The sequence below is a fragment of the Rhagoletis pomonella genome, unplaced genomic scaffold, assembly GCF_013731165.1.
Source record: "Rhagoletis pomonella isolate Grant_MI unplaced genomic scaffold, Rhpom_1.0 Rhpom_scaffold_01518, whole genome shotgun sequence".
NCBI lineage: Eukaryota > Metazoa > Arthropoda > Insecta > Diptera > Tephritidae > Rhagoletis > Rhagoletis pomonella.
The window spans coordinates 32,952-43,110 of NW_023460072.1; the positions used below are offsets into that span (position 1 = coordinate 32,952).

Here is a 10,159-nt window from a genome sequence, read left to right on the forward strand (position 1 = left end):
AAAATACCCATGCGTTACCATTACCATTACGTTTTTAAAAAAGGATTAGTCCAGCGCCTTCGTCTTGGACCTGCGAGCTGTGTCGGAGCCACATCATGTCATCAGATTATAATTCTATTTAATTTATTCATTGAATTCAAATGTTGAGTGACTGCTGCTCATGGATGGGCGAACAGAAGAAAGTCTATATAGTATATACTACATACATTAGGTTTCCCATCGAAAATGCTTTTTTTGAAAATTTAAAAGCCCTACCCCCTAATTAGATTCGTTTTATGAGAAATATTATTGCCTATTTTTATAGATTTTTTAAAGGCCATTTCGAGGTCGCGGCCTGTCGATTTAGGTCAGAAAATACGATTTTCTAGATTCATGAGTTTTTGAATGACTATTTTTGCTTGAATTTCAAAGAATCTTTTAAATCTGGACCATCGATAATTTCCACAATTTGAAAATATGTAGTACTAACGTACAAAAAAAAAAAACGATTTTCGATGGGCACCCTAATATACATACATCTCCATATACTCTACAAATCAGTATGTACTATTTCAATTTAAAGAAATAAAAAAATTTAAAGGTTAAGTTATCGGGGTAATTTATGTCGCCATCAATAAATTTTTGCAATAAGCTTATCAACCGTTATGTTAAATTATAAATTATATATTGAAAATAAGGTTGGCCTACTTTTTTCCAAAAGTTTTACCCATCAACTCCCTCCAGAACGGGCCCTTTTGACCCACTGTTTGAAAAATGGCTTATAAATGGTTAAAATTTCCACTAATATATTAGCGCCAAATTTTTCTAAGGAGAACAGAATGTAATGCGAAATAATAGTATTTTTTACCAAAAAGGGGGACTTTAACTCTGTGTAGAAAGTATTGCGATGCGTGGGAGCAAAACCTTCCTGGGGTTTGACCACCACGTAAGAATACTAACGTAATTTTCACACAGCCACCTAGTTCTTGTGTACATCTGTGGGACCCCAGAATAAAGTAACTTACGAATGTAAAAATTAGCAAAAAAAAGTGTTTGCTTTTTATTAAAATTCTATTCAAAATATTAAAAAAAAACACACAGGAAAATCAACTAGTCTTTGTTTTATCTTCAATAATTGAGAAGTTAGATGCAATAAGGGCGCTTCTGTTAAAACTGCTTTCTGAGATATTGGCGTAAAAGTTTTTGATGTGTTATAACTTTCTTGTTGATGTAGTACATAAAAAAGTAGTATTGTTGTAGTATTGAAAAAAATTTCTACTGCGGAAAAACCGTCAGATTACCAGTATTCGACCCTAATTTAACTGTAATAATAGCTTTCGATCGAAAAACGTGTTACCTATGTTTTTCCTGAGTTACGCTTTTTTTTTTTAAATGTTCAGTGGCCCGGATTATGCAAAAAACTCTTTTTAAAAATGTAATTTTCATTTCGTAAAACGAGCTGTATTTTTTTATTAGAACACTTGTGTAAAGGTCAGATAAATTTTAAAGCCTATGTCCCTTAGAATATTAATTTTCTATTGAAATGAAAATTTACATTTCACAAAAATGAGTTTTGAAAAATTACAACACCGCCAGTTAGCAGGTCCAAACACATTCCACACATCGTAAACGCATGAGCCATTTTCAATAGAGCCGCATCGGTTTATCACTGGTGGATTTCCTACAGGGGTTGCTTATGGCTTGCTGCTTTTGAATTCAAAAATTTAAATAGTAGAAGCAAGATGAATTGAGTAGAAGAAGCAAGGCACATTAATATGCTTTGAGTAGAAATAGGTATGTATATGTTAAAAAAACGCATCGTACGACAGAGATATCTATATGAACGCAACAAAAGTTAGGTATTCTTTTCTAAAGTACGAACGATGCAGAAAACACTTGTTGACTAACTAGAAAGAGATAAACAGAAAATAAATAATTTGGTTGCTCCTCTACACACAATCATTCTATCCCTTTTTTGTCATGTACTATGCCAAGTTAGGCTATCTATTTCGCTGATGTGAAGTGCTAATACATTTACTTTGCAATTTTTGCTGATCAACTACCAACTCAATCGCAGTGGTTCGGTAAACGAAATAACAAAAGTTTTGATTTTTTTTTTTTCATACAAGTGAACGCGATGTCAGGGCCTTTTAAAAGAAAACTAACAATCCCAACGAGTTCCAAGGCAATTAAAATAACGCTGGAAAGGGACGCGCCACCATTTGTTATAGCTAGGGGCACTGCAGCGGCTACCGTAGTGCATACACCAACAAACTTGGAAACCATGGTACCAGCTGCCAATATAAACCAGACAAAATACAACGTCGCTGGCTACACGGTTGGCGCATACGCGACTGCGGTTACTACTACACCATCAACATCAACATCAGCAGCAGCGACAACGTCAACTGGTCCAGTACGGCTGCCGCGGTCGAAAATCAAACGAGTTGCGCTTTATAGTGGTAGTGCTACAAAAAACGATGAGGGGACAGCGCCAAGCCCGACAGTTCCCCCTCCAAATATAACAAAGGTAGTGGCAGCGTCAGCTGCAGAAGTGACGACGAAAGCAGCGGCAGATGACAACGATAGCGATAACGATGAATTGCATATGCAGAAGAGCGACTCGGACGAAGATGGGTATTCGAATATCGATTTTTTCGATGACAATTACCAACTTATTGAATGTAAGTGAATAATTTTTATTTAATTTTTTTTTTGAAAATTCCTTTTCATATCAAATATTTAAACAGCATGAGTTGGTAGCTAAAGGCAAAGCTGCATTTTCCCTTATTTAAATAGCCAGAATTTGGTAAATACATACCATTCAGCTTAAATATTTGATATGACATGGAATCTTTGTCATCTAAAATCGCCTCTAACACACTTATTGATCTTATTACGGATACTCCTTTTGATTATATTTGCATATAACCAGCCGATGAATCCGTAGATGAATTCGATCCAGTTTGGGGCCATGCCTTAATGCAGCCCAGCAAAGTTTTTAATTTTAATGGAAAATGTCAAGAAAGCCTTACAGACGACTCCATATTTGAAAATCCAATTTCTTATTTTGATATGGTGCTTGGGCCGAGGAGAGAGTTCTTCACAAAGTTGGCGAATAGTTGTAGCACTCGTGCTGCAAAAACAATCGCAAACAATTCGGGTTTTCATAGTTTCACAGCGAAAAAATTGCAAATATTTATTGGAATTTGCTTGCAAATGAGTTCATTCAGATTATTTGAGATAGAACAATACTGGAGCGAAACCGATCACTTTGGCTTTGACGGGTTCGGCGATAAAATGAGTTTGGAACATTTCAGAATGATATTGGATGTATTAAATTTTGATATGTTTAAGAAGTCCTACAGTTCGGCTCGTAACCCTAAGAGTGGTAAATTAGCAAACATTCTTTCTGACATTAAGCCTCTATTGGACTACTTCAACAAGAACATGGAATCGGTTTACTCCTGTGATCGCCGGTTAATTTTAGGCGAACCTCTAATATACTGGAAAGGCAAATTCAACTGGTTGAACGAAGTGCGGGACAAGTTTCGTTGTAACGCAGTCACTCTACACTTTTTGACTGAACCATCTGGAATGCTTTTAAAAATAGTGCCCGATTTAGAGGAGTCAGAACGAAAACAGTTTACTCGTAATTCGAAATCCCTTGCTCTTCAGCGGTCGGCAATTGCAATGGATCTACTAAAGTCAAAATTGGGAAAAGGTAATAAAATTAGAACAATTAATTGCACTGTGTATACATATGTATTTTCTTAGTGTACAGTTAATTAATGGCTTTATGTGCAACGTTTTTCTGACAGGTCACTTTGTTTATGCTTCTAAATACTACAGCAGCTATGCACTTGCCTCGGCCTTGGCTAAACGACAGACTTATTGCACAGGATTTTTGGATTGCAACCGTTATGGCAATAGCAAGGAGCTAATACTAACAAGGCTAGACAAAGGAAGTGCAGTTGCCAGATATGCTGGCGACGTATTGATGGCAAAATATCGACATCGCGAAAACAGTTTTTATTTTTATAGCACCAATTGTGCAGACATTTTTGCAAATGGGGAAAAATCTGAGGAATCATCTCTTGTGGATGTAGTGAGAGAGCTGGAGACGCTTTTGTGCCCACCATTGAATATCCGGTTAAAAATGCAGAATTGTCAATTGTTATTTCCTTGCGACGAAATGAAGTGGGACAAACGATTGATGATCTACGTGATAAATTTGATTGTGTTAAACGCTTATATACTCTACATGAATCAAATGAGTTTCAGAAACATTCAATCTCCTATGCGATACGAGAAATTTCGAGAAGAAGTTATAAAGTCATTACTGAATACAAATTTGAAAAGCGATCATATTATTCTGATTTTACCACCCATCGATGGCAAGGTTGCGAAAAAGAGATGCCAGATTTGTCGCAAAGGTGGTCTAACGACATATTCAAAGTATTCTTGTAAAATGTGTCCGGGAATGCCGGGTTTATGCGAAACGCCCTGCTTTAAGATTTGGCATGATCAACTCAAGAAATCGACGACGGCAACCAAACTTCGTGGAGCAACCCAACTAACTTAAGTACATTATGAAAATTACGGATATCGATAGTTTAGTATAGAAAGACCTCATGTAATATTTTTGTTTCTTTACAGTGTAGTTAAAAGAAAAAACTTACAAAAAATCTAATTTTTAGCCATTTGAATGTTGCACTTTATTATACTAAAATTGAATGGGCTACAAAACTGCATAGTCAAAATATTTCTAAGAAATTTAATTAAAAAGCTCGAAATTTTTACGAAAGATTGTTGATTTTTTTTTAACATTGCCCAAAGTTTGAAACTGGGATTTACATGGTTTTTGTTAAAGAATGAACTACTTATAAAAAATTTCTAAACTAAATAAAAAGAAAAACTTGTCTATATTTGGTGCGCCTTTAATTTTTTCGACCACTGTATCTATACATACATACATATGTATGTGTTTTTATGTATAAACCAAAATCAAGATGCAGTTGTATTAAACTACACATGCAATAGCAATTTAAGCGGCAAGATACAAATCCACACAAAACAGTCTACCATAACTTGCACTACTCTTCCATATTATCTCTTTCTGCCACATTTAATTTATACATATGTATATGCCAAAAGGAGGCAGTCAGAGGGGCACAACAGCCAACAAGTTTATTTAGGTACGGCAGTAAAACAGCAGCAGGTAGTCAAATGGCCTATCCATGAGAACTGTCGCGGGAAAGAGAAATTCTCAAGCGCACAGCCATTGTCCTTCTCAACGTAGAGAATAAAAGAGAAAAATGCAAAAGCCTTACCAAACGCAAATAATTTAAAACATACATCTATTTCGTTTCGCAATCTTTTAGTGTGGAAAACATAGCAAGCCGGGGTGATATTATTTGCGAGCTATATAACATTTTTATTCACACAAAAAAAAAGTTGGTTAAGGCAAATAAAGAAAATACAAAATAATTTAAAAGTAATGATACGCACAAGAAAACGTCATGCCTCAGCAACAACGCAACAGCTAGAAGGCGCTGCAAACAAAAGCCGAACGACGCAACCGGCCGCTGCGCCATCGGTAGCGCCGTCTGTCTCTCAGTTATCGACAAATGAAAGGAACATGGCAACAGCGGAAGGCGAAGAGGAGGAGTGCATCATTGACGATATTAAACTCGATGTTTATAAAATACAACAACAGTGGTTGAGCTCAGCGGCAGAAATTGCGCCAACGCCGACTTCGGCGTCTACGTCGGCTACTGTAGCTAATGCCAAAAAAACCATGATTGCCCAGCGGCCGGCAGAGAATTCAGAAGGCGTATGTTTGTTGGGTATCGATAAACATGATGGTGGTGGGATATCCGCTTCGCTGCGAGACGACTGTAGTCAAAATATCGAAAAAATAAAGTCAAATAACGGTGATGGTGCACAATCGATGAGGTTAAAGTTGAAACCAGCGAGTGTGATAAACTCAGAATTCAATTTTGATGCCGACGAATTAGATATGCAGGAAACCGATTCGGATGAAGAAGGGTGCCCGGATGTTAATTTTGAGGAAGAATTTGAGTTAATAGAATGTAAGTAAAATATGATTGCAATTAATTGCCCATCTATGTATAATATGTAGTGTATGCATGCATAAGTATGTATGCCCTATAAACATTCGGACTCATTTTAGAGTCAGAAAAGTCTTAGAATTCTGAGTTCTAACCCTCATTATGAGCTCAAAAAAAAAAAGAGTCGGAAAAGAGCGTACCTCCCTTATACGATTTTTCCTCGGCACCCTGAATTACTTTGTTTGCTTCCCTAATTGTGATCGTGAAGTACCCCATTCCAACAAACACAATCTTAAATTCCATTTGACAGTTTTCGGTCTCTATGTTTTATTTTTTCTTCGCTATAAAATTTATAAACTGCCGTAATAAATTGGTGATGTACACATGTACGTATAAACTTTACTTTTAGTACTCAAATTACCACCAAATTCGGTAATTCGGTATCAAGATTTTGTTTGGCGAATTACGTAATTCGAGGGGTAATTGGAGTGCGAATTACGAATGAGAGCGAACTACGTGATTGGGGTGGCGTGCGAAAGCCGTATTTTAGAAGGGCACGCAGACCAATATTTATTTATTTTAGTCGAAGTTAGGAGTCATATTAGAGTCTGATATATAACGCTTTTCTAAGTGTTAAAATTAAATATTCTTTATAACTATGATTATTAATATAGAGTCCGAATTGAGTGAGCCCGGTTGACTTGCCTCAGAATCATATTTATAGCGAAAGAAAGCCTCATTTTAGACTTATAAATTGTGAGCACTCAGAAATTATTTAAAGGGTATGTGGTATTCTGGGTTTTGGTATAACATGGAACATCCAAAGGTTAATCAAGTCAATCCAAAAACTCAAAATTGGTAAATTTGCACATTCATGCTTCTGGCATAAGGGGCACCTATTTAATATTTCTAGATTTTGTCACCAGGTTTTGGGAAATCGAGATTGAAGTTTGGAACGCAAAGCGCGACGATAGATTTTCTCCAAAGGCTCTGGGAATGTTACTAGTTGACGAAATTCTTAATTATTTAATTTTTATTATTTATTGTTAATTACACTGGTTTACAGCAAATATGTTCTATGGATGCCACTATCCAATTTCTATGTAAATGTATACATTTGTCAACAATTGTAGAGCCACTGTGTATGACATGCGACAAAATTAGATACAAATTTCTACTAAATATCTAAACACCTTATGAACTCCCTAAATGTTTCATTCTGCTTCTAATAGAAACAAATAGCAAACAGATCTACCTACAGAAGAGAGATGCTGATAATCGCAGGGCAAATAAGTGAAGTTTTTAGTCGGTTTTATAGACTTGAGAAGGCAGTATGTTCTACCATTTTAAAGTTATGTTTCGTCATCCATAATCTCAAGGTAGGCAATAGAAAATTAAAATTACAAAATAAAAACGTATCAGGAACATTTTTTCCACCAATTTAAAAATATAGCTCCACCTTCTACTACCTTCTTCAGCAGATATTTTAATCAGATTTAAAGGTCATAATGCAAAAAATTTGTTTATTGTTTTGCACAATTTTGTTCGACAGGCGAAGGAGACATGGATATGTACGCTCCAGAATGGTCAAACAATTTGGATGGCCAACGAAAGGTGTTTATAAACGAAAACTACAAAGGAATTCTCGAAGGCGCTCCAAAATCTAGCTTTTCTACGTACTATTTTTACAAATTGTTGGGTGGTGATGGATTTTTCAAAAGTTGGTCTAAATGTTGCAATAAACGTGCCACAGAAGCCTTTCATAGCACAACCCACTTCGAGGAGTTTACTTCAAAAGAAATGAGCATTTTTTACGGCATCTGCCTACAAATGGGTTCATCACAGCTTACGACATTAGCGGAATATTGGGAATGTGAGGCACATCATGGTTTCGGGGGTTACTCTAGAAAACTGAGTTTGGACCGCTTTTTGCAAATACTAAAATTTTTAAGTTTCGAGAGTTTGCTGCCTGAAGAGAAGAGCACTAAAACGGACGATCAAAGTGAGGAAAAATTTGTTGATTTGAAGCCTATTTTGAAATTCTTCAATGAACGCATGGAATCTGTGTACAACTGCGGCCGAAGAATAGTCTTGAATGAGCCAATTATGTATTGGAAAGGCAGGCTACATTGGGCGAATGATATGAGTCAGAAGTTTCGCAGCAATGCGGTTATGCTGCATCTCTTAACTGAACAATCCGGTTTAGTACTCAAAATATTGGTCGATTTAGAAAATCCACAAAGAAAAACGGACTCCCATAATTCAAAATCGTTTCTTGTTCAACGTCTGTCTATTGCGATGGAGCTGCTCAGCGAGAAATTACATAAAGGTAATAGTGAATTTTCTTGTTCTGTTTCATTTATGAATAAATCTCATTTAAACCCGCTTAGGACATACTGTTTTCGCATCCAAATATTATGGCAGCTATGCACTTTGCCTGGAGCTGGGAAAGATGGGTACCTATTCCTCGGGACTTTTGGAAATACAACGTTTCGGTAATAGCAAAGAATTGGCTCTGAAGAATCTGAAACAATATCAGTCTGAAATTAGATATGCGGACTTCATAATGATGGGGAAAAGCCGGCGGCAAGAAAAAAATATTTATTTTTATAGTTCAGACTGTCTTGTCACGAAATACATTCAAACGCGTCGAGGGCTGAAAATAGTCAAAGAGATCGACTGGCAGTTGAAAACAGCACCGAAAATACGCGCGTACCTGTTAGATTACCAGTTGGCTTTAGAACGTACTGAAATGAAGTGGGATAAACGGTTGATGATCTTTGTCATGCACCTGGTTTTATTCAACGCCTATCTCTTCTTCACTACGCACGCGCAAAGTGGCACTCGTTCGAGATCTTATCAAACGTTTCGACAAGAAATAATCACATCTTTATTGAATCCAAAATTTGATTTGGACAGCGCTGATGACAATGACCTCGAGCTGAGCATGTCAGAAAGTAAGCTACGAAAAGGTTTCCCAGATAAGTCTCGCGCGCCACAATCCCTGAAGTTAACAGAGCACCTACCTATAGATGTACCTAATTTTAATGGACAGCGGGTCAGGAAGCGTTGTCGGATCTGCGACAAAGGCGGTCTTAAGACCTTTTCGAAGACTTGCTGTGGAAAATGCCCGGGGATGCCAGGACTCTGTGTAACACCGTGCTTTAAGATGTGGCATGGTCAGATGCAAAGCACAAGCGGCCACAATTGAATCTAATGGAAGTAGTTATTGCTTAGTGGTAGAGTCCGAAAAATTACATGTTATAGCGTTTTCTTTTCTCGAAATATTTTTGCATTTATTCTGCCCTTCGCCAGGGCTGTTAAGTTTTCGTGTTCTTTTCTCTGAATCTTCACATGCATATTGGGTGCTCTTTCTTTAAAATGTTGCTTCTGATAATGTTGCCATATAAGAAGGTGACATTTTTTTTCGAGAAGAGAAAGCGTCATTAAAAATTGAGAATTCGGAACCTAATATTCTACTGTTTAAATAAATATCCTTTGAACATATTGAGCACAATAAAAGACAGCTTCACAAGCAAATTTTATACTTTAAATAGATAGATAATTAATAGAGGTATGCACTGCGACCAATAGGTCTATTGTGCCCTAAACCATTTACAGTACCTCATCTAATCCTAGTGAGCTCAAAAATTTGAGGAGATCCCCAGGGATTAGCGATTGTATTGCTTCGTCACATGGCCAGTAATGGCCCAGGTACCTCTCCCGTCTTCTCGCGACCGCCTCGCATTTGCTAAGCAGGTGCACGGGAGTCTCCTCAGTCACGTCGCAGAAACGAAATAGGTCGTTTGACCAGATCCCTAGCTTGCGTAGGTGGCTTTAAATAAAAAACTTGGTGTTTTTCAAGTTGATCTACAATATATAAATTTTTATAAAGTAATAAACATTTTTTTATAACATAACAACATGGTGTCTTGTCTTGTCTATGTAAAACGGTGTATCATCTTTGCCTCAAATATTTATTGGAATTTATACTCATGGGGTTCACAAAGAAGAAGTTGATATTCACATACATATGTACATTAAGATGCCTCAGGAAAAAAAATTGTTCCTTCGTCAAGCGAATCAAGAAATTTTTAATTTTTATG

General features: G+C 36.7%; 2 protein-coding genes across 2 annotated transcripts; both read left to right on the forward strand.

Moving 5' to 3' along the window:
- Positions 1–1,519: 1,519 nt before the first annotated feature.
- On the forward strand, positions 1,520–4,661 carry LOC118752456. Its single transcript, XM_036487371.1, has 3 exons — positions 1,520–2,663; positions 2,915–3,703; positions 3,801–4,661. Exons 1-3 carry the CDS (start codon positions 2,117–2,119, stop codon positions 4,562–4,564), a joined length of 2,100 nt encoding a protein of 699 aa, XP_036343264.1. The 5' UTR covers positions 1,520–2,116; the 3' UTR covers positions 4,565–4,661.
- Positions 4,662–4,963: 302 nt separating this feature from the next.
- On the forward strand, positions 4,964–9,604 carry LOC118752457. Its single transcript, XM_036487372.1, has 3 exons — positions 4,964–6,074; positions 7,606–8,382; positions 8,444–9,604. Exons 1-3 carry the CDS (start codon positions 5,480–5,482, stop codon positions 9,262–9,264), a joined length of 2,193 nt encoding a protein of 730 aa, XP_036343265.1. The 5' UTR covers positions 4,964–5,479; the 3' UTR covers positions 9,265–9,604.
- Positions 9,605–10,159: the final 555 nt, after the last annotated feature.

Excerpts from the sequence above, each read along its gene's own strand:
- LOC118752456 (XM_036487371.1), top strand. The coding sequence starts at position 2,117 with ATGTCAGGGCCTTTTAAAAGAAAACTAACAATCCCAACGAGTTCCAAG. Across the intron at positions 2,664-2,914 it reads CAATTACCAACTTATTGAAT|CCGATGAATCCGTAGATGAA; the intron begins GTAAGTGAATAA and ends GCATATAACCAG. Across the intron at positions 3,704-3,800 it reads AAAGTCAAAATTGGGAAAAG|GTCACTTTGTTTATGCTTCT; the intron begins GTAATAAAATTA and ends TTTTTCTGACAG.
- LOC118752457 (XM_036487372.1), top strand. The coding sequence starts at position 5,480 with ATGATACGCACAAGAAAACGTCATGCCTCAGCAACAACGCAACAGCTA. Across the intron at positions 6,075-7,605 it reads AGAATTTGAGTTAATAGAAT|GCGAAGGAGACATGGATATG; the intron begins GTAAGTAAAATA and ends TTTGTTCGACAG. Across the intron at positions 8,383-8,443 it reads CAGCGAGAAATTACATAAAG|GACATACTGTTTTCGCATCC; the intron begins GTAATAGTGAAT and ends AAACCCGCTTAG.